Source organism: Acipenser ruthenus, chromosome 1 (genome assembly GCF_902713425.1).
Source record: "Acipenser ruthenus chromosome 1, fAciRut3.2 maternal haplotype, whole genome shotgun sequence".
Classification (NCBI taxonomy): Eukaryota; Metazoa; Chordata; class Actinopteri; order Acipenseriformes; family Acipenseridae; genus Acipenser; species Acipenser ruthenus.
Window position 1 is genome coordinate 47,803,686 of NC_081189.1, and position 23,139 is coordinate 47,826,824.

Below are 23,139 nucleotides of genomic sequence, written 5' to 3' on the forward strand. Positions count from 1 at the left end.
AAAATTCCAGCTCAGCTGAATGCAAGGGATCAAATGGAGGCTTCATGAGTGCATCAAGCACCACGTTAAGCCTCCAGCGAGGAACAATATCCTTCATAGACGGCCGAAGCCGGCGAGCTCCTTTCAAAAACTGCCCTGTTAAAGTGAGCTCCTGGGGAGACAGTCAATTTAGACATGGTACGCTTAAATAGCTGCCAGATAGACCTTCAATGTAGAGGGTCGATCCCCCGAGACAGGCACCACATCTGAAAGATGCCACACTTGCACCTGTACTGGGAATGCGTAGAGACTGCTTTGGCATTTTGCAGGGTGTCAATAACCCTACTGGACAGACCCAGATGGCTCAAATGCAGCCGTTCAGGGGCCAGACCCAGAGCTGCAGGCTCAATGGGTTGGGATGCCACAAGGTCCCCCGCGCCTGACTGAGCAGGTCGTGGCGCTTGAGCAGTCTCCATGGCTGGCAGCTAAACAGCTGCATCATGGATGAAAACCAGAGCCTCCTGGGCTAATAAGGGGCTAATAGCACCTTGGCCTGGTCCTGCCTGATTTTCTCCATACACAGCAGGAGCATGGCGAGGGGTGGGATGGCATATAACAATTGCCTCGGCCACTGGTGTGCAGTAGCACTGCAACCATTTTTATAGTGGAGGTGCTGAAAGCCATTTAGCAAAACTGCAACCCCTGTATATGATGGAAGCAGGTGCACAGCACTTCAATCCAGGTGGTGGTTCCGCACCCCCAGCACCCCTAGTTCCAGGTGTGTCAAGGCACCTATCGCCAGCGGGTCCCCGCCTTTTATGGAGAACCAGAGCATCAGAAGGGACAGTGGGTCGATTCCTGGGAGGCAAAGAAATCTATCTCTACTCTCCCGAAAGAGGCTCACCACCTTGGGGTGAAGCCTCGATTGTGAGGAGCTGGGAACCCTTGAGAGGAGGTCCGCTGCCCAGTTTATCACCCCGGGCAGGTGTACTATTCTTGTTCTTGTTATTCGCTCTTGTTAGTCTGCCCATCACCTAGCTTTTGAAACCATCTGATGGGTATTTACCAGTTAACAGAAACAGTGAACTGATTCTACTGAATGGATTATTAAAACTATGAATAAGCAATAAATGACAAACAAGGCCAAACCGTCGTTTCAAAAACTTTTAATGATACTAGTTTACTCAATCATGACAGACACTGGAATGCAGACAAAAGCAACACAACAGGGATACAGCTTGGGTCAGAAACAACAACTATTTATTTTAACATTTCTTAATTACTTCATTCAGGGGAGAAAAAAATGCATAGATGGTACAACATCCAATCACAAACATTAATCAGCTCTACTGGTAAATGCACAATGAGGGTTTGGTCCCGAAACAAAAAAAAGGACATTTCAACATAATTAAAAGGGGGATTCATATACTACAGCCACAAGTTTCTGAGTTTGAAAGTTAAAATATTGCAATGCTAGTAGTAATAGTAGTGTTTCTTTTTGCTTTGTGCCCTTCAGTGGACCAGAGGGGACGTCTTAAGAGAGATGAGAATAGAACGCATACGGGACACGTCCTTTGCCTGCTTGCTGGATTTCGGGTTGAAGTCACAGAGACGGGCCACATGCTCCCACTCAGTGCCTGGATTGTTGTCGTCTATGTCTGTCACCAAGGCCTCCTCTGCTGCCCTGCAATTAAACAGTGGCGTGTCAGTCACCCTTCTGGGTTTAGAGGCTGTACAATCTGCTAACCCCTTCCCCCTTCAACTGCATAACAGCTCAAAAAGTTCAACAGCTGAAACAGCAACTCACAGACATTACTAAACTACTAAATCTTTGTTGCTGTAGCTTATTTGGTGGGAAGGTTTGAATTCATAATCTAAAATATATCAGTCATTTATATATAATATAATCTATATCTATAACTGACACAACAATTCAAATAGATTAATGCAAATGTTTCCCTGTAATCTTTAGCAACTTCCCAAACATCTACTTTCAAAATTTCAAAGTAAAAAAACATATACATATGAAATCTGACTTAAAACTACCAAGTTACAAAAAAGGAAAAAAAAGGTTAATTAAGAAAGATGTGGTATCTATAAAAGGACCCAGTTTTTAAATAAAATCTGAGTAAAGAAGTGCCTCATACAAGTTGCCAAAAACATCTGAACCAATCCCGCAGTCTTCACAGGTTACCTGCCTTGATGAGTATGCAAAAGCTGAATAACAGGGTACAATGAAGGAACACAGGTGCTGCATGTCACGTATTCATAAAAGAAAATATGTTGCATTCATTCTTAGTAGAAGTAGTACATATGACAGCAGTTATAATTGTATTTGTATAAAATGTGCACTACACATTCATGGCTAATGCTAAAGACCTTAACCCTTTCAGTCCTGGCGGGACCATATGTTAAATTCAGATATGATGTTGTAACCTCACGGGACTCGTAGATCCCAGTCTGAGGTACTGTGTAAAATGTACGTAAAATGTTATCAAGCTGAAGAAAGAACTCCTTTATTGAGATCTTTCTTCCGCTTGACAAAAAGAATTCAGGACTGAAAAGGGTTAATCCACTAAAGTATTTTTCAAGCAAATGTTAAACACAAGGCCATATTTAACTTAAAACAAACAAACAAACAAACAAACAAAAACATGAAAGCATTCTCATGCATTTTTGCCTTGTCTTAAAACTGCTGGCAAAAACAAAATAGTAAATGTGAAGCCTTAGGAATTATAATATCAGTCTTTCTTCTTTTGTATTTCTATGAAAAACTGTGAAGAAAACTTTTACAGGATTCAGCACTCCACTTCACTTTCAGTATTCTTGCAGACATCTCTGCTCTGTCTCTAGTACAATACATATAGTACAGAAACAGCAAATGGCAATGAGAAGCTAATGAGATTTCACAGGGACACAAGTCCTACAACAAATATGCACAAGACAAGGTTCACTACAAACACTGCTATAACAAGGGCAAATACAGTTTAAATGTGTGCAGTGATAAGAATAAAAAGTTAAAGGTTGTGGGTTTTGTTTGGATTTTTTTTTTTTTTTTTACTTAACTGTTCTAGGCGGTAGCAAGGATGGTTTATGTTTGTGCTTAAAGATGCATAGAAAAAGAAACAAGGAAAAACAGTTCATAAGTCAGATAGAGAAATGAAAATAAATGAGCCTTATGCAGATGACATAAGCCGGGCATGCATTTGCAAAAAAACGCAGTCTGCTTTGGAGGTGGTCTGGTCATCTTAGCTTGCAGCTATCGCAGTCTGCACATAAGCATTCAGTTATGCCAATTTTGCATACATCAACTACTACTGTAGTGTAGTACTCGTTTTCTCTCTCTTTTTTTTTACAAGTACAGCTGTGCTATCCAGTTATTCTACATAGTACTTGTTTAGCAGAATAATCTACAAAGCCTTTTTAAAAGTACATTGAGCAGATAGGAGGGTTGCATAGCTAAGGAAGACCAGTCAAAATGAAACCAGCAGTTACCTAGACACTGCATTGGAAATTCCTACCCTATAGCAGACAGAACACTTCCTTTGGATAATAATTAGCAACATTAAGTTTGAAGCAACTGTATTTCCTCTCGAAGTTAATGCAGTTTACATACAATGTACATTGACTGTGGTTCTAAAGTCAGTTGGCCACTTTGTCCAGCTGTGGGAAAAACAAAAAAACATTTGCAGCCATAGCACATGTGCTAATGCATTAACTTCCTAAAATGGCCGCCATTTATCACAACTACTGCCTCCATCATCAAGATAAAAAAGGAGCAGAATACCGCACTCAAGTACACACACGCCACTTCTCGATGGATGGCATTTATTAGTTTGGTTAGAAATACTGTAGCTTGGAGAGGCCAAGTGAATTTAAAATGATACAGTTCAACAATTATTTGGTATTGTATTGTTATACTTGAAAGTGCTCATGTTATGTAATATAAAATTACAAATAATTATTAGAACAAGATAAAGTAATTTAAGGATTTGCAATGCAGGGTACACAGTTGCTTTAAACTAGGTATTCATTCTTCTGGTTTCATATCAAAATATTTTCATCAAATTCTACAGTGTATGGCATTCAATGGCATTCAAATTACCAGTGCATCTTAAATTGCTGAACAAATGCATTATCACCACTTTAACAAAATGTTTCAACCGAGTATGGACAATATTTGAACAGGATAATAGAATGTAAAATAAAAAATAAATAATATAAAAATTTGTACAGGAGACAGACAAGACATTCAGCCAGGAACAATAAAAATAAATGAGAGACTACACTGACTGCATGACACAAAATAAAATAAAAAGGTTTGGACTATCACACCTGTAAATGCAACATTTTAAAAGTGCATGACTTTACTAAATAGAGAAAAATAAAATTGTATGTAACAAAAGAAATTACAATGTAAAAAAAAAAATCAGCCATGTAAGCATCAGCAACCAAATAAAATTATATTAAAAACATAAAAAACAAAAGAAATGTATCTAACTTAATCTTACTTCTGTTCATGGTTTTTGAAAAGTGTTTTTTTTTTTTTTTTTTTACCGCACTATCCATGTTTACGTTCAGCACTCAGCACTGCAGACCTGTATTCTGGTTTAAGAAAGAACTCCACTCAAAACAGCAGACCACTTAACAAATGTAATATAAGAATATGTACATCTACGTTCATTTTTACTTATTGGTCTGTATAAGACACAGAAACTGTTATATTACTTATCCTGAGGTTGTCTTTCTGTGAAGTTACTTGGTGCTGGGTAATGATTCTTTGTTCATAGAACAGGCGAAGGCACGGTTGCAGAAAGTTATTGTAATCAATACAAATAACAGGGTTTAGAAATTTTATAAAAAAGGTACCGGCTGCCTAGAAAGAAGATTACATCTTAAAACAACCCAGATCTGGACACTGAATGAGTATCACCTGATGTAGCTTTCCCTATTATGATGCCTAGGCAATAATCTTGAACACCCAGTTTTGATAATACTCACCATTGGTCCATCTAAAACACCTCACAACAAATTGAGAAAACAAAATCAAAACGAAAAGAACACAAAGAAAAAGGAAAAGGGATGCAGGGCACAAATAAGTAAGCGACAATAGAAGAAAGGATAAAACATTAGTTTGAGCAACATACACATAACCAATCAGGTCAGCGAAGGGTTGTTTGTAGAACGCTTCATCTTGCACCCTAGACAGTAAGAGGTCCAATAGGAAAGCAGCAAGCAGGAGAAAAAGAGAGAATGAGGTAAAAAAAAAACAAAAAAAACAGATACAGGTGATAACATACTCTGGAAAGTGATGTTATTTCTTTTGGGGTTAAATTTCTTACAAATCTATGCTTATTCTAAATAGGATGACAGCGTATCAGATTTCATTATTTTATTTTTGTATAAAATTTGGTTGTGTTTCCTACTGCTGTAAAAACCTGCAACACCGGAGGTGTGCCTTTAAATTCTTATCTGTCAATGGAGATCACAGGAATTTGTGGAACACAAATTATATACATTTTTAAATATAAATCCTTATCCCGCCCTTGAAGTGTCAAGCAGACTAATGTTTCAGGCTAATGCTTTCATCAGTGTATTACTGTGCCAAAGTGTCAAGTGGCCAAGTCAACTTAAATATGTACATGCAGTAAAATGTATTTGTTGTTGGAACTTGAGTTCAGAAAGAGTACCACTGCACCAATTGTCATTGGAGAAAATAAACTATCCAGATAAGGGGCACTTTCTGAGACACAAGCTAAAGTATGTGGGTCTCCCAGGTATGACAACAATTGAGAATAATAAAACACCAATAAAACCTGCAGTAAACGTGTGCATAATAATAAAATGGTTAAAAGTTGATACTAGCTATTTGAAATAATGCCTTGACAATGACAGATAACTAACAAGAAAAAAAACAACCCATTCATGCTTTTACCCAGTGAATTGGCAATTTACAGACTACACAAGATTAACTGGATCTCAATTATTCGAAAAGCTGCAATATCTAAATGTATACCTCTGCTTGCTGACCCAAGGTAAACTGGAACCCTCTCATGTGCTGTTCAGCCCTCATGTTTGGTAAGTGCACTACTTTACCTGTTGTTGACTTTTGTTTTCTCTAGCTGCTCATCTTGCCTGCAATACCATTCTTCCAGATCTACTTTAGCCTTCTCTTTCCATTCTACTTCCTGTTTGCGGGAGTTAGCATCTGCAGAGGGAAGACAAAAATTGAATTATAAGCAACATGCATATTCATAGGGATCATGAAAGTATATCAAATATGTTGTAACATGAGCCCAAGAAGTTCAGTTAATCCTAGATGTGATGCAATAAAACAATTTTCTTTAATATAAAACACTTAAACACATCAGGCAATACTATTAAATTATAATAATTATATTTGTGCTGTACACTTGTTTTGGTTTTGCTGCAAGTCCATGGATCAGAGACTTGCCACAATGAAAACGCATTCATTCTATGCCATTGGACCACTTCTGGATCTCCACGTGTTTTACCTGCTGACAAAAATCACCCCTACACATTACAATAAATGAATCTGACTGGTCCTTCTCTTGCTTACCCAAGAGCTCCAGACGCTCCAGCTGCTCCTCTCTCCACTTTCGAAGGCTCTCTGGCTCAGACTGTAGCCGATCAACCTGTGAAATCGCTGCATAGGTATCAGATGGGCCATTGCACTCCTAGACAAAAGAAAGATTTCTATAATTTCTACAGTACAGCATTTTAAAAACAGATAGAAAACATCCAGCAGTTATTCACACAACAGCATACTATCCTATATAATACGTTATTAGCTAGTCAAAAAAATTAAATGAGCAGCTATTAAACATGGCAAAAAACATACAGTAGTCAAAAAAGTTAAGATAGTTTGTCAGCTCAACCTTTTACATGTTCTTCAATAAATTGTGACAGCTGTTCAGGTGCATTTTGTAGCGACTACACCCCCTTAAAAGCAGGTACCCTCAATTAGACTTCAGATTTGGTCTAGTGGCTGATCATGTGGTACCTTGTTTGTTGTAGTTAGTTTGGGAATCATGGTTTACAATGATGGCAGGTGGTGGCAGACAAATATTTTTTTATTTAAGTCCTAACTTCAACCCCTTTTTACACAAGCTTAACCCTTTCAGGAACAAGCATTTTTCAGTGGGATTCTTCCCAGGACCAGGTGCTTTTTTTCCCAGTAGCACCTTGCAAATGGTGTCCTTTTTTTCAAGAACACTCTGGGGAACATTATAAAGTACTTCAGAAACCGTACAGAAAAGTAATTTTTATTATGTATTCTACTTAGCGATACATGTATAAAATGCATTATTCTATGACCCGAGGGACCTTACAATACTTCCTGAAAGTGTTGAAAAATATTGATGTTTGGGCAGATTACGAGACATTGTTTCACCTGAGTGATTGCAATGATATAAAAGACGTTTATTCTCAGGGTCTTTATAAGCAATAATGGACACAACTATCGATTTGATTTTCTCAAAATAAATAAATATTTATAAATAAAATAATCGTTACTCATTTCATTGTTATCAGTAATAAGGCCAAAAAAACATACCTGATACATTTAGTTCATGAAATAGTATATGCTTATATCCCCTCGTTTCTTGATATTTATAAATGTTGACGTCACACACACACACAAAAAAAAAACTAATCAGGAAGTGAACTTCAGTCCCTCCCCTATCCACTGATGTGCGTTTCAAGCCTACACTGCAAAGTATGGTGGCCCTGTAAGTCTAAAATACGAAGTGCTTTTTTTATCGTTGTTTACACAATCAAGGTCCTAGAAGCCTACTTCAGTATGATTGTGTTAACACGATCCCAGGTCCTTAAAAGGGTTAAAACCACAGTGCCCTACCTCTTCCGGGGAGAGAGTGCGCTTCAAATCAGCACTTCCCTAAATAGCAGCATGCATTTCTCTCTCTACCCAGAATGCACTTTTAATCAGGGCTTGAATTTCAGTGTGGGATCGAGGGAATCGCGCATTTTCCAAGTTGCTCCCGCATATCTGCAACTTTTAGTGCAGGAAAATCCCGTAGAGATATTTGAAGACACCAAGCTACTGTATTTTTCACCCAATTTAGAATGCCTGAAAACGCTATAACAAATCTCTAAGGAACTGGGTGTCAGTGATGAAAGCACTATGAGTGGCATTCTGAGTAGTTCTGGTTAAAATAAATAAATAAAAGTAGTGCTGGATATTTTAAGTGCCGCGAGGCTTTATTCTCTCGTACGTGATTGTGGCAGCTAGACTGAACAGGGCTGTATCGTTGGAAAGCTTAGAAGCTCAGCTTCCGCGCACTCCCGGCAGCAGCAGGTGCTCTGGACTGATGAGTCAAAATTTGAAATATTTGGCTGTAGCAGGAGGCAGTTTGTTCGCCATAGGGCTGGAGAGCGGTACACAAATGAGTGTCTGCAGGCAACAGTGAAGCATGGTGGAGGTTCCTTGCAAGTTTGGGGCTGCATTTCTGCAAATGGAGTTGGGGATTTGGTCAGAATTAATGGTCTCCTCAATGCTGAGAAGTACAGGCAGATACTTATCCATCATGCAATACCATCAGGGAGGCACCTGATTGGCCCCAAATTTATTCTGCAGCATGACAACGACCCCAAACATACAGCGAAAGTCATTAAGAACTATCTTCAGCGTAAAGAAGAACAAGGAGTCCTGGAAGTGATGGTATGGCCCCCACAGAGCCCTGATCTCACCATCATCGAGTCTGTCTGGGATTACATGAAGAGAGAGAAGCAACTGAGGCTGCCTAAATCCACAGAAGAACTGTGGTTAGTTCTCCAAGATGTTTGGGCCAACCTACCTGCCGAGTTCCTTCAAAAACTGTGTGCAAGTGTACCTAGAAAAATTGATGCTGTTTTGAAGGGTGGTCACACCAAATATTGATTTGATGTAGATTTTTCTTCTGTTCACTCACTTTGCATTTTGTTAATTGATAAATATAAACTATTAACATGTCTATTTTTGAAAGCATTCTTACTTTACAGCATTTTTTCACACCTGCCTAAAACTTTTGCACAGTACTGTATTTGAATTTAAATCTGAATCTGAATTCAGTATTATTACTAATACTTCTTTCTCACTGAGTGATTTTCGCCCGTTTACACTGTTGACATTTTGTGAATGGGTTTATTATATGTAATTCAATCAATATCTGGCAGAGGGCGCAAAAGACCAATAAAAGGTGTTACAGAAACCCAATATTATGTGATCGGGGGTTTTGTAGGCCCCAATAATTCAAGTTTAAAGTTGCAGAACGTACCGGCACGCTCGTACTACTCAAAGGGTTAATATGAAACTCTACTGTAAGCGCTTTTCCAAATTCACCACATTAGCTAATACATTTTTGGCCGGATTCAAGAGACGCCTCGGACCGGTATCTTTTCAGATAATAAAAAAGCTTACATGCCAATTTTTATAACTAAGCTTTCATTATTTTCTTAATATAATGAGGTACATACTCCTGTCTTTCTTAAAAGCACCTTCCTTGGTTATCATTCAAGATTTACACAGCAAACACAAATCATGCTTTTAAGCGCCAACAGCAAAACCCTGCTTTGAAGTGCCAAAAACTTCTTATCTTTTGAAGGTCTAATCCCCTTCCAGAATTCTACAGTGTGTCTGAGACAAACTTTTAATTTGTTCACTTTTAAACTCTACAGTTTCCCTGTAGTAAATAAATACATCTGGTTACTACTGCAGTAAAATTTAAATAAATGCAACACTGTGGCTTTTTTTGTTTTAAATGTAACTCTGTCCAACAGTTGCTTTTTATTTTGTAATACAAAAGCCTCTGTGTTTTTGGCTCACAAACATCATCCCAATTAAAGTCGCCACCTTCCTGATAAGAGCTTATACTGTAGACAACTCTAATTTAAATGAAACGCTCGCTTCGGCTGCCAAGTTTTCATTAATTTCTATAATATAATAAAGAGAACGGACATTACACCATAATACACTCTTATTCTGGTACCAAAAGGTATTTTGTTAGTTAATTTTTAAAAAAGTCTCTCATTATAGAAAGGCCTTGGATTCAAAACTGCCGATTACCAGCAAGTCTCGCTTCAACTGCCAATTTATTACACTAAAGCCCCAAACAGGCAAAAACACTTGTTAGTTCAAATATGATGTTTCTATTTAATTCAAACATATTATTTCTCTTCAGGAGAGTTTATTTAATTCTACTGCTTATTAGATCTAAATACTTTAAAACCTCTGTGCTTATTTGCAATAAAATAAAATAGGTGCAACATCACTTTTTTAGTTTTAAACATTGTTCTGTCTAGAAAGGGTTACTTTTTCTTTGTTAACTTGCAATACTTGTTTAGTTCCCCCAGATGTCTGCTTCTGCCAAGGTTAACACAGGCTTCCACGCACAATAGTCTTCATTAATTTAAAGATAGGGAAGATCTTATTTTGAAGTCTGACCAGCTTCTAAGAGCGTATGTGCACTCTAATAACAAAACGCATATAGACAAGATTTTTTTCTAACATGAACACTTGTTCGGTTTTCTTAGTTCAAATACTTTTTTTTACAATTTTTACAATATTCTAACAGTGTCAGTTAGTACTGAACTTCCCTCATTTTTAACTGTAATGTTCTTTGAACAATAATAATTATTTGTATAACAGTTTAACTTTAAATTATTTTAGAACATGTATTTCTAATTCAGATACTTCAATGTAGCAGTCTTTTATAAATGTAATTTTATTTTACTCCATTGATATACACAGCAGGCAAGAGGTTCATTTTTAATTAGGCATCTGCTTGGCAGCAAATCAACCTTGAATATTAAAACTTAGGACTGCTATACTTTAATACAGACTAACATCCTCATTCATTTACAAAAGTTTTTATATTAAGTTTCTTATTTTTTAAATCTCGGTCATCTATTTAAATACTTCTTTTTTTCTTTCTATAGTAGAAACAAACCTATTTTAGTTAAATTGTTTCTGGCATATTAACTGTGCTCTAGTTCACCTTTCTGTTCTCGCTGGATCAAAATGTTTGAGGCTCTGAGTAATTAAAAGAAGATGCCTTTGCCTGATAAGGGAGGTTTGGAACTTTCAGCAGGTTGGCCTGACTTTACACATTCACTAATAATATTTGTCTACTGTTATACTAGAATAAACAGGAATATGGAATCCTACTATATTCTCATAGACTAATACAGAGTACATTATAATTTTTTTTCTGAAGAGTGTGTTTTAACAATTTGTTTAATCTTTCTGCTGACTTTATAGCCTTTAAAATACATTACAGTCGTTACAATATGTGTTGCAGTTTCACAAATGTTCAATCTATAGCTGCTTCCAGTAGCTGTGACAGTCTTGGGTCAGTTTCTGCTCTCAGTGATCCTGTCAAAGCCACCACAGGTGTGGGTGACAGTCTTTAAAAGCCTGATACCGGCAAAAACTTAAATCCTGTTAGCTGGGCTCCCATCTCATTCTCATTCCCATCATCAGTGGGAAGACTTCAAATAAATTAAGCTGTTTCTATCAAAGAGCCATCCATCTCTGCCGCATACACCTTTCACTCAAAGAAAAGTGCTCGCACCGTGTACATGGGAAGACAGGTTTTAGGGTCACTCGTGACAAGAGGGACTGGGAAAGTGGTTTTTAGGTAGTGAAAGCAGCAGGGAAATAAATGATAGGTCACAACTAATAATGTTTTTTAAATTATGTATATATTTTAAGGTCAGAGCCTCAGTCTGTGATGCACCACGTGAACAAACTTAGAGGGTCATAATCCTATTATGAATATGGTATTCAACAGCCTCTTGGTAAATTCACCCGGAAGAATTCTTATTGCCATTTGTGTTGCCACAGTAGGCTCCGAATGTAGAAAATGTACAACAGAGATTAGAAAAGCACGTGCAAATGAAATACCATACTTGAGACATAGGTTTATAAACAGAGGTTGAAGACTTTGAAAGCAGGTAGATTTCACCTTACCTCATGCAGATCTCCATTCACTGCTCCATCAATGGAATCTAGAATATAAATGAAAAGACAATTTTACAATAGCAAGAATTGGTGCATATGTCACCATACAAGCACAGCTTGGAACTTTTATAACCATTCTTCCTAATTCACTTGACAACCAATTCACTCTGGCAAGGGTGTGGTGGGGGTGTTCAAATATGGTCCAAAATGTGCAGACACAGTCTTGTGTAAATGTAAAATGTTTAGCATAACTGGACAAAAAATTATACAATTTAAACAAACACTCCTTGAAATGTATTCTGTGGCAGAAACACAGTTGTTTAAAAAACAAAAAAAACTCCCATTGTTATACTATCCATTTACCATATGTTACCATGGTATTTAATATGCTTTATCATACACTCAGTGCTTCACCATATTTGCCTGTGTTTTACCCTTTTACCAACTTTTATAATGGTCCTTTTACATGTAGCGTGTTACCCGACAGGTGAAACACACAAATTATACTGTATGGAAGACCATTTCTCACATACCTTTCAGTTCAAATCCCAGGGCTTAACCCTTTCCAGGCCATTTTTTTGGGGAACTTTTAAAGAAAATGCACACACTTGTTTTTAAGAGTCAGAAGTCATTAATTGTATCAAATCACCATAAAACCATATATAATTTAAAAGATTAGAACTTGTACAATATTATTTTCAAACTGTTTACAGAATTCAGAAGATGGTAAAATGTCAAAAAGGTTCAGAATTGACAGAAAAAAGTGAACAACATTTCTTAAAAATAAAGTTTCCCCATAACAATGTATCCTCCTACTATCCCATTGCAGGGTTACAGGTCCCAAACCATGGTGCTACAGATAAAGGAATGTCACACAAGAGATACAGTAGTAACCTGTCTCCCTACGAAAACCATTTTTTTCCCCCCAATAACTATTTACATAATTCAGAACATGATGGAATATAAAAAAGGCACAGAAATTAAAGAAAGCTCAGCTAAGTATGCATTCACTTCATCATGAAGTGTATACCTATGATTTTAAATAACTATTGACCTCTGTCAACCAAAATGTCATCTCACCAAGGGGTGTGTGACAGAGAGTGACTGAATCCTAGTCAACAATCTCCCTCCCGATCTGTGAGGGCGCTATATAACAGGAACAGAGTGCCTCGTACTGGGTGGTCTGGCAGTTCATTCCAGGGTCAGTCGGAAGCCAGCCATCCAGGAAGGGGGCGGAGTCACAATGCCCAAAGTCATCACCCTAATGCGATACGCGATGTGTCAGTCATGGATTGGAGCAGACGCAGGGGGCGTGACTAAGGGTATAATCGAGGATGTGACGATGTAATCTGTTCCTTTGATGTGGTTATGAGAATGACCGAGAAAGAAAACGGACTGTGAAAAGCATATATTGTGAGTGTTAAGTGTTTTGTTTGTGGAAACTAACTGTCTGTGTTTGTCATTGTTAGACGGCTAACATGAACCGGGAGCTGTCACTACAGATGTTGTGTGTTGTTCTTTGTATTATTATTATTTCGGGACTGAACCCCGTGGTTTATATGCTGGCAATACACATCGTTGTGTAGAGCCAGTATTATTATTTAACTGGTTGCAAACTGGGAAAACAGAAAATAAAGAACTGTTTTGAACCGCAAACCACTCGATCACAGGTGGTGTTAATGTAAAAGTCCAAATTAAAAACAGTTTTCCAATAATAAGACCATAAACAGAATGAGCTTTGACCCAGGGCTGCAGAATGTTCGCGCCCACGCTCAAAATGTGTGCCGAAGGATTTGGTTGGCAGACGAAGATTATATTATATCAACCCCCCCACCATCCATCATCAATACCTTTTGGTACACACACAATTATTGGCACCCTTGATGAAGAAGAGCAAAAAAGACTGTATAAAATAATACCAGTACTGAGCTATATTGTAATTTTCCAACATGTGGAATATATTTGACTTTATTAATGATTCAATGGAATCAACCAAAATCACACATTTCTCAAATTATAAATTTATTTCCAAAAAAAAAAAATGAAGTGTCACAATTATTGGCACCCTTGTTTTCACCCTCCCCTTGAAAGGATAACAGCACTGAGTCTTTTTCTATAATGTTTAATGAGATTGGAGAACACATTAGTAGGGATCTTAGACCATTCCTCCATACAGAATCTTTCCAGATCCTTGATATCCTTCGGTCTGTGCTTATGGACTGCCCTCTTCAATTGAAACCACAGGTTTTCAATGGGTTTCAAGTCCGGAGACTGAGATGGCCATTGCAAAATGTTGATTTTGTGGTCAATTAACCATTTCTTTGTGGAATTTGATGCGTGCTTGGGGTCATTGTCTTGCTGGAAGATCCACTTGCGGCCAAGTTTCAGCCTCCTGGCAGAGGCAACCAGGTTTTTGGCTAAAATGTCCTAGTACTGGGTAGAGTTCATGATGCGGTTGACCTTAACAAGGGCCCCAGGACCAGTGGAAGCAAAACAGCCCCATAACATCAAAGATCCAGCACCATATTTTACAGTAGGTATGAGGTTCTTTTCTGCACACGCATCCTTCTTTCGACACCAAACCCACCGCTGGTGTGCGTGGCCAAAGAGCTCTGTTTTCGTCTCATCTGACCATAGCACCCGGTTCCAATCGAAGTGTCAATGCCGTTTAGCAAACTCCAGGTGCTTACGTTTGTTGGTTGCTCTCAATAAAGGCTTTTTTTTTGGCAACCCTTCCAAATTTTTAGTAGCTGCCAAAAGCGATGTAAGTATTATTTTTTTACTGAATAATGTATATTATTATTTTTATTTTTTTTACTGAATAATGTATTGTTTGTTGTTTAGCATTTTAGAGTAATTATAATAGATAATATATGTTTTGTAACAAAAGAGAAATTAGCTTCAGCTCGCCTGACAGGGGGAGGTCCTCCTCTGCCAGAAAACCATGGGGCCATTGCAATCTTGGAGGAGATGTTCCAGGGGAGGCCAAATGTGGAGGGGATCGAGGGAGGTTGCGAGTCAGCCGTAGGTAAATGCTACAGGAATACAGTACTTGAGCAAAGTAATTCACCATCGTTAATAATCACTTAATTTAGTGTGGATATATTTTTTTAATTATTGTGGGGTTTTTTTTTAGGACAGGACTATGTCTTCATTGTCACTGAGGGTAAAGCTAACTATTTTGAATGCGGTTGTAATGTGATAATTGCATAGAACAATGTACTGAACAACCTTTTTTTTACCCGTAAGAACCAAACATATTACATGACAACCGTACTGTTTATATAAATATATTTTATTTCATAGATACACAACAAATAGACTGAACAAATTATTCAGAAAGAGGATAAAAAAGAAAAAGAGGACAAGAGGATGACATTTTAATATTAACAAAAAGGAAATCTGAACTTGAAAAATTAGAACTAGAAATAAAGCTGAAAGAAAATGAATTATGTACATATAATACAATGTAGTAGTTATTGAAATAAATAAATAAATAAATAAATAAATAAATAAATAAATAAATATGAATGTTATTGAATTCGGCAATGTAGATGTTGTTAATAAATAAATAAATTTGGAAATGTAACTTATTTCAGCAATAAACTTCACCAATAAGAATTTAACTGTTTATTCTGTTTTTAAGAAAAATAATTCTCCACAATATAATTACTCATAATTTGTCCTGCTCGTAAATTATCATTTATTTCACGGATTTCTTCATTTGCATCTGCATTATCTTCCAGAGGAATTGGATATATATATTGTGCAGCACCGCACACCCTAGCACCACATTCGCAGTTCTGTCTGGGGCCAGCCTAATCTCCCCATGCAGACAACGAAACGCCTCTTCAAGATACCAATTGTTTGTTCAATTTTCACCCTGGGTCTGCTGTGTGCTTTGTTGTACCTATTAAAAAGCACATAATTACTTTACACTGTATTCCGCCAAACATATGGGTAACTTTTTAATTTTTTTAATGACATTTTTAAAATCTACACTAACTATATATATATATATATATATATATATATATATATATATATATATATATATATATATATATATATATATATATATATTGTAACGGCGTCAAGCTCTAGGGTGCCAGATAGTAATAAATGTCCTATCAAATTATTTAACTTAACTACATTACCAGGACCAGAAAACCCATTATCCTATTCAAGTCCTATATAGTCAACCAGAGTAAAAGGGGACTAGTAATTAATTGAATGACCAAACAAGTTGCTTATGAGGTAATATATATATATATATATATATATATATATATATAGATGGCTCCAGCTTTAAGTCCATTTACCCAAAATAATGAAACCAAATTACAAGCAAAATAAAAAAAACAAGTTTTACAGAACAAAGAAACAAAACATGTACAGAACAAAATATTAATTAACCAAACATAAAAAAAAATAACAGTTAATTGCTATGGTAGTAAACAAACAGTACACAACAATGAAAAGCTTTTCATCCCTATTGGAAACCTGCTTTAAATACGGTCCTTCCAAGAGACAAACTAACTTTACCATCGTGTTACCAAAGACACCTCTTTAGTAATCAACGCCAGTGGTTGCGGGAATATACTCTCACGAGCCAATTTACACTATTAAAACTGCAAGCCGGGTTTCAATAGTCTCAGCGAACCCACACAACGCAATATACATACCCAACAATTAATCAACAAAGCAAAAGTTAATTAACAATTTACTAAAATAAAATACAGAAACAAAAAAAACAACAGTATACTATAAAGCAATATTTATAATTATTTACTGGTCAAAACAAAATAAATAAATAGAAGAAAAATAATAAAGTAAGGAAAATAACACACAAGTCTGTAACACACAAGGATTGGCGGTAATACTATAGCAGTTCTGATAGACAGAGTAATGTTCATTTAATATGCTGCAAGTCAGTTATATTCGAATTATTTTCTCTTCCTTACAGGGACTGTATTGGATATTTAACCAGTCACAAAAATGTCAATTTCCCTTTAGCAATCGAAACAACGATGCGGGAATCCTTTCAATGACCTAAAACCAAACTACCCAATTTCAAAGCTGTACGACCTGTTCCGCTGGAACAAACAGGTTAGTTAACCTTGTTTGTTCATCTGGCCTCCGGCATGTAGTTTGTTCCAAATACTTGGCAAGTAGTTTAGGTAACGTTTTCCTCATGCAGCCGCTGATAATATAGAAAACTTTTTCCCTTTCAAATTGTTTCGTTCGAACACACCATCACAGTCATAGCCCTCAGCTCCAAACTTCCTGATGACATCACACAATGCCTTCCATCCCAGACTGCATAGCAAACAAGAACCGCCAACCTCCATACAGCACCCGTAGTGACCTCCAGCAAGCCTCCTCAACAAGCTAATTGTTCAGCTTTTATACGCAAGTGGCTCTCTGTTAAACGTACAGTATCGATATGTCATGTTTGCCACAATATATATATATATATATATATATATATATATATATATATATATATATATATATATATATATATATATATAAATCTCCAGGGCTTGCAACGGAACGTGAAGCAAGCAATGTTATTGGTCGAGCAAGGTTTCAGCTGTCCATATATTATATGGATACAGACAGTTGGAGCCTTGTCACATATTCTAAATCACTGCGCTGCCTCACACAATTTAAATATCAGTAGCCATCTTGCTTACAGTTACAAATGTACACAGTAACTATGAAACGGAGTGACCAATTACCTGCAAAAAATCCCAAAATTAGTAAGTAGACATGCCGATTTGGATAAAGAACAATTAAATGAACTGGAAGATAGCAAAAAAGAAAGAAATCCCTGTCTTTTATACTCAGTCATCCTGACTGTCACTTCAAATTATGTATTTAGCAGTTTGTAAACACTACAGAAAAACACAAAGACACTTCTGCACATTATCCACCCCTCTCAGACACATACCTTGAAAATGTACTGAAATCCAAGATATCGTTGTATTTATTTTTATTCATCTCGTCTGTTCTGCTCAAACAGTTTGTCTGCACTGTCAGTGAGAGGGGGAAAAAATAATAACTTCATGCGGTCTCAAATATCCAAAAATAGACATACTTTCTTTTGCATGTTCCAATAAAATTAATTTACTCAGCTTCACTTGATGTGTAGTTCAAAGTTATAAATGGGACTACTTTATTGGCGTAAGGATATTTAATAAAAAAAAAAAAAACTACTAAATATTTGGCCCTAAGCATGATTTATGCTTTTTTTTCTTCAAATCCACTGTGTGACCTGGATTATAAATGCACTAAGGCCCTTCGGAGCGTCCATATATGTTGTCTGGTGCCTCTGCTCACAATGCCCCGAGGCATCCGTATATTCAATGTATACGGACGCCCTATCGGGTCTTAAGCATGAGAGTGACCCAGCTGCGATGTGGGAAAAGGTTTTGTGGTCAGAGGAGACCAAGATAGAGCTTTTTGGCCAAAAGTCAAAGCGCTATGTGTGGCGCAAACCTAACACTGCCCATGCCTCAAGACACACCATCCCTACAGTGAAGTATGGTGCTGGCAGCATCATGCTGTGGGGATGCTTCTCATCAGCAGGGACTGGGCATCTTGTTAAAATTGAAGGAAGAATGGATGGAGCAAAATACAAGGAAATACTGCAAGAGAACCTGCTTCAGTCCGCTAAAAAACTGAAGCTTGGGAGGAAATTCACCTTTCAGCAGGACAATGATCCCAAGCACAAGGCCAAAGCAACATTGGAATGGCTCAAGAACAAAAAGGTGAATGTCCTACAGTGGCCCAGTCAAAGTCCTGATCTCAATCCCATTGAGAATCCGTGGCACTATTTGAAAATTGCGGTCCACAAGCGTTGTCCAACCAACCTGAACAAACTGGAGCAAATCTGCCAAGAAGAATGGGCCAAAATCACTCCGACACTGTGTGCAAAGCTGGTACATACTTACCCCAAAAGACTTAAAGCTGTTATTGCAGCGAAAGGTGGCTCTACCAAATATTAATGTGTGGTGGTTGAATAGTTATGCAAGCAAGATATTTCAGTTTTTTATTTTTCTTAAAAATATTTCCCAACATAAAACCAATGTCACCTTACAATAATTGATTTTGAGTTTCAGTGTTTTAAAATGAAATATCAAACAGAACGAAATTTCAATGTACCATTTGTAATTCAGTAATATGAGAGAATTGGTCAGGGGTCTGAATACTTTTGCAAGGCACTGTGTATATATTATATATATATATAAATAAAATAAATAGGTTTGTTCACTAGCCAGGTTTGTTCACTCTGCTAAGAAATTAATTTTATATATATATATATATATATATATATATATATATATACACACACATACACACACACTACCGGTCAAAAGTTTTAGAACACCCCCATTTTTCCAGTTTTTATTGAAATTTAAGCAGTTCAAGTCCAGTGAATAACCTGAAATGGTACAAATATAAGCGGTAAACTGCCAGAGGTTAAAAAAAAAGTTTACGTTACCAAAAACTGAAAAATAATGTACATTTCAGAGTTATACAAAAAGGCCTTTTTCAGGGAACAAGTAATGGGTTAACAACTTACAGCTGTTCTGCAGCAATGGAAGTAAATTAAGCCTTGAAAGTTGATGCTAACAATTCCTACAGGTGTCCCAACTTTTGTTGATTACTTACAAACCCTCTGTCTGTATAAAAGCAGTGTTGGAACAGACTGTGTTACTACACCCTCTTAAGCATTATTTGGACAGTATTGTACTGCAGGAAGTAGTATATTGCTCTCATAACGGCGAGAAAAAGGCAATTAACAAAGGAAGACAGACAGACCATTATAACCCTTAAAAGTGTAGGTCTTTCCTTTAGAGAAATTGCAAAGAAAGCCAAGGTGTCGGTGAGTACAGTTTCCTACACCATCAAAAGGCACTTGGAAACTGGAGGAAACTCTGACAGGACGAGGTCTGGCAGTCCCAAAGCCACAACAGAATCAGAAGACAAGTTTCTGAGAGTCAACAGCTTGCGTGATAGGCGGCTCACAGGACAACAGCTTCAAGCACAGCTTAACACTGGTCGAAGTAAGCAAGTCTCAGTTTCAACTGTGAAGAGAAGACTTCGAGCTGCAGGTTTGACAGGTCGAGTGGCAGTAAGAAAGCCATTGCTAAGATGGCAAAATAAGAAAAAGAGGCTTGCCTGGGCCATGAAGCACCGCCAGTGGACTACTGAAGACTGGAAGAAGGTCTTATGGACCGATGAATCAAAATTTGAAATCTTCGGTTTATCACGCTGGGTTTTTGTACGCCGTCGAGTAGGCGAAAGGATGGTTCCTCGGTGTGTGACACCAACTGTCAAACATGGAGGAGGAAGCGTGATGGTCTGGGGCTCTTTTGCTGGATCCAGAGTCGGTGACTTGCACAGAGTGAGGGGCACCCTGAACCAAAACTGCTACCACAGCATTTTGCAGCACCATGCAATACCCTCTGGTATACGCCTAGTTGGTCAGGGGTTCATCCTACAGCAAGATAATGACCCAAAACATACCTCCAGGCTATGTCAGAACTACCTTAGAAGAAAAGAACAAGACGGTAGGCTTCAAATCATGGAATGGCCAGCACAGTCTCCAGACTTAAACCCCATCGAACTGGTTTGGGATGAACTGGACAGAAGGGTGAAAGCAAAGCAACCTACAAGTGCAACACATTTGTAGGAACTTCTGCAACAGTGTTGGGAAGAACTTTCCGAACAATATTTGATTTCCATTGTAGAAAGAATGCCACGAGTGTGTTCGGCTGTTATATCTGCAAAAGGTGGCTACTTTGATGAGTCAAAAATTTAGATTAAATTTTGTTAAACAAAACAATTCCATGATTTCTTTTTTATCTCCAATTGTTTATTTGTTCTATGTTTTAATTTCAGAGTACATTGAGACATTAAACTGCGTAAATTTCAATAAAAACTAGAAAAATGGAGGTGTTCTAAAACTTTTGACCGGTAGTGTATATATGTATATATATACGTATGCCAGGCAATGTGTCCGAGTGGTGCACTGCAGGCAACAAACAAAAGCACTGCAGTGTAAAAAGCATTGCTTGTACAGTGGGCATGTCAAGCTCTTCCTAATTGTTTTCAGGCCTCTCCATTTCTTAGAATCAAAGACCATGTATGAAATGGATATCACCTCATTAACTATTTAGATGTTTGAGGGATCAGATTGTAAACCTGCAATAAGAGACTGGCCATTTTGATGCAATAACAATAGTTGCAAAAGAAACCCAATGAGCCCCTAAAGAGGTGGGTCAGCTTCAATGCCAGAAAAAGACATGCAGTGCGGAACAATCAAGGCCAGCTGATGCTAAATCGAGTGGTGCCTGAAGCCAGGAAAGCCACGCTTCTCAGAAAGACCCTTCTCAAAAGGTCAACTCCTCGCTCAGTGGAAGGGCAATAGTCAGCATTTTGTTTGTTTGCACAGAACTGTGCTTTTAAAATCTGTTGGGTTAAGCAAAAACAAGGAAACTGAATAACAAAAAAAAAAAAAAAAAAAAAACACCTCACAAGAGGAAATCAGTAACATGGTTTTAAGCAGGGCTTCCAGGAAAATATGGGTACTGAGATTGTGTTGGGATGAACATGGATTTAAAATGTTCTAATATCAGGGCTCCAGACTGTGCAAATGCAACTACATTTTGTTTTTTGCGACAGTCTTTTTGGGGTTAGGCCCCTAGATGCCACTGGTGCCTGTACCGCAAGAAATACTGCCTCTCACTAGCTTTTAAAAGACTAGCGCACACCAAAAGTGCAATCTTCCACTTCAGTTTTTTATTTATTTTTCTTGTTTCTATGTGCAATACGGATGAATGTACTATGAATAAGGCTACGAGTTTGGCACAGTAATTTGTAGTACATACAGCCTTAACAGATAATCAAACCTTTCACTTGTCGTTCTAAAATACCTCACTGTCACACTCGCATCTCTCCAATGTTTGAAATTCTCCCTTTAGGGTTCTCCGCTGGTTAAGAGGACGGATCTACCAATGAATTTTTTAAACCTCTTGTATAAGAGGTACAAACTCAGCACATTTACTTAAAACATCAATGTATCCAATTTCATTTCATGTCATCCTGAACTGCCTCGCTTAAACAGTGGCCAACTTACTGGAAATGTTGATTATATAGATTGTATATATTATATATTTTTTGTTGCGACTTTGTTATGTGGAATGTAATAAACGAGAACCAAAACAGTGAGTTTTTCCCTCCTTCATTTTACAATGCCATTTCTACGTTTGTTTTATTTGTGTGTGTTTAAAAGTTAAATTTCAGTTTTCATTTGCTTGTTCAGCTACAAAAAGGCTCAAGTAAACCTCATGTTATTCCTTTATGAAAATGTGTCTATGGCCACTGTTTATTGCGAATAGCAAGGAATGAAAAATAAAAATTAAAAAATAAGTAAAATGCGTTGTCAGCTTTATGTACGATTTATTTCGCGAATAAACAAAACAAAGTTTAACAAACTGCTATTTGGCATCCTTTTGTAGTTAATTCACTGGGGTAAAGTAATTCCTACACAACATATTATTCTTTACTTGTGGGATATTCTTCTACTTTAACGTGTTACATATTGTAACGTCTTGCTGCAAAATAAAAGGTGCATACACACAGGGGCCACGCCCCCTTCCCCTGCTGCTATGCTGTCTCTGCCTGCGTTCCAAGTAATATAATCGCTTGTATTACTTTTTGAAAACAAACAATTAATTATGAGCGAATATTCAAAACATGAAAATCCTGCTTTCATCCCAGCACTAATTTAATTTAAAGTATGAACAGCTGCGACCACTTTGCGCAGTCAAAAGAGCTGCAACACAATGCATCCTTCGTACAGCAAATAGTGAAGCTGCACAGCATTTACAGCGGTCTGCGATTGACGTATCACAACCATCTGCGACAGAGTTTTCCACGATTCTGAAACAGCGTGTTGTAAAGAAAGCCTCTATAAGTCGGTAAACTTCTCTTCTCCGATGCATTTGTTCTTCTGTCTTTTACAGAAAACAGCTCTCAGAATTCTTTTATATTTTAGCTGTCACCCATTTACATGCTTGCTCGCTCAGATATCTCATTCGCTGACCTACATAGCTACACAAATGCTGTTTGCATTCCCCACCAAACAATTTACAGATACCTCGCAG

At 37.4% G+C, this 23,139-nt stretch overlaps 1 protein-coding gene across 3 annotated transcripts in view; it reads right to left on the reverse strand.

The window, feature by feature from the left end:
* Positions 1 to 1,129: 1,129 nt before the first annotated feature.
* The window catches only part of LOC117421525 (clathrin light chain A-like), a 30,754-nt gene continuing 8,744 nt past the window's right edge, over positions 1,130 to 23,139 (reverse strand). The window contains exons 2-7 of one of the 3 annotated variants that reach the window (XM_034036034.3): positions 11,969 to 12,006; positions 6,560 to 6,677; positions 6,076 to 6,187; positions 5,127 to 5,180; positions 3,046 to 3,081; positions 1,130 to 1,663 (exon numbers count right to left, since the gene is read on the reverse strand). In XM_034036034.3, coding sequence (XP_033891925.1) covers positions 1,492 to 1,663; positions 3,046 to 3,081; positions 5,127 to 5,180; positions 6,076 to 6,187; positions 6,560 to 6,677; positions 11,969 to 12,006 — 530 coding nt within the window. In that variant the 3' untranslated portion in view covers positions 1,130 to 1,491. The remainder of the gene's footprint in view (positions 1,664 to 3,045; positions 3,082 to 5,126; positions 5,181 to 6,075; positions 6,188 to 6,559; positions 6,678 to 11,968; positions 12,007 to 23,139) is intronic. The other 2 variants (XM_034036035.3, XM_034036036.3) reach the window with 2 other exon arrangements.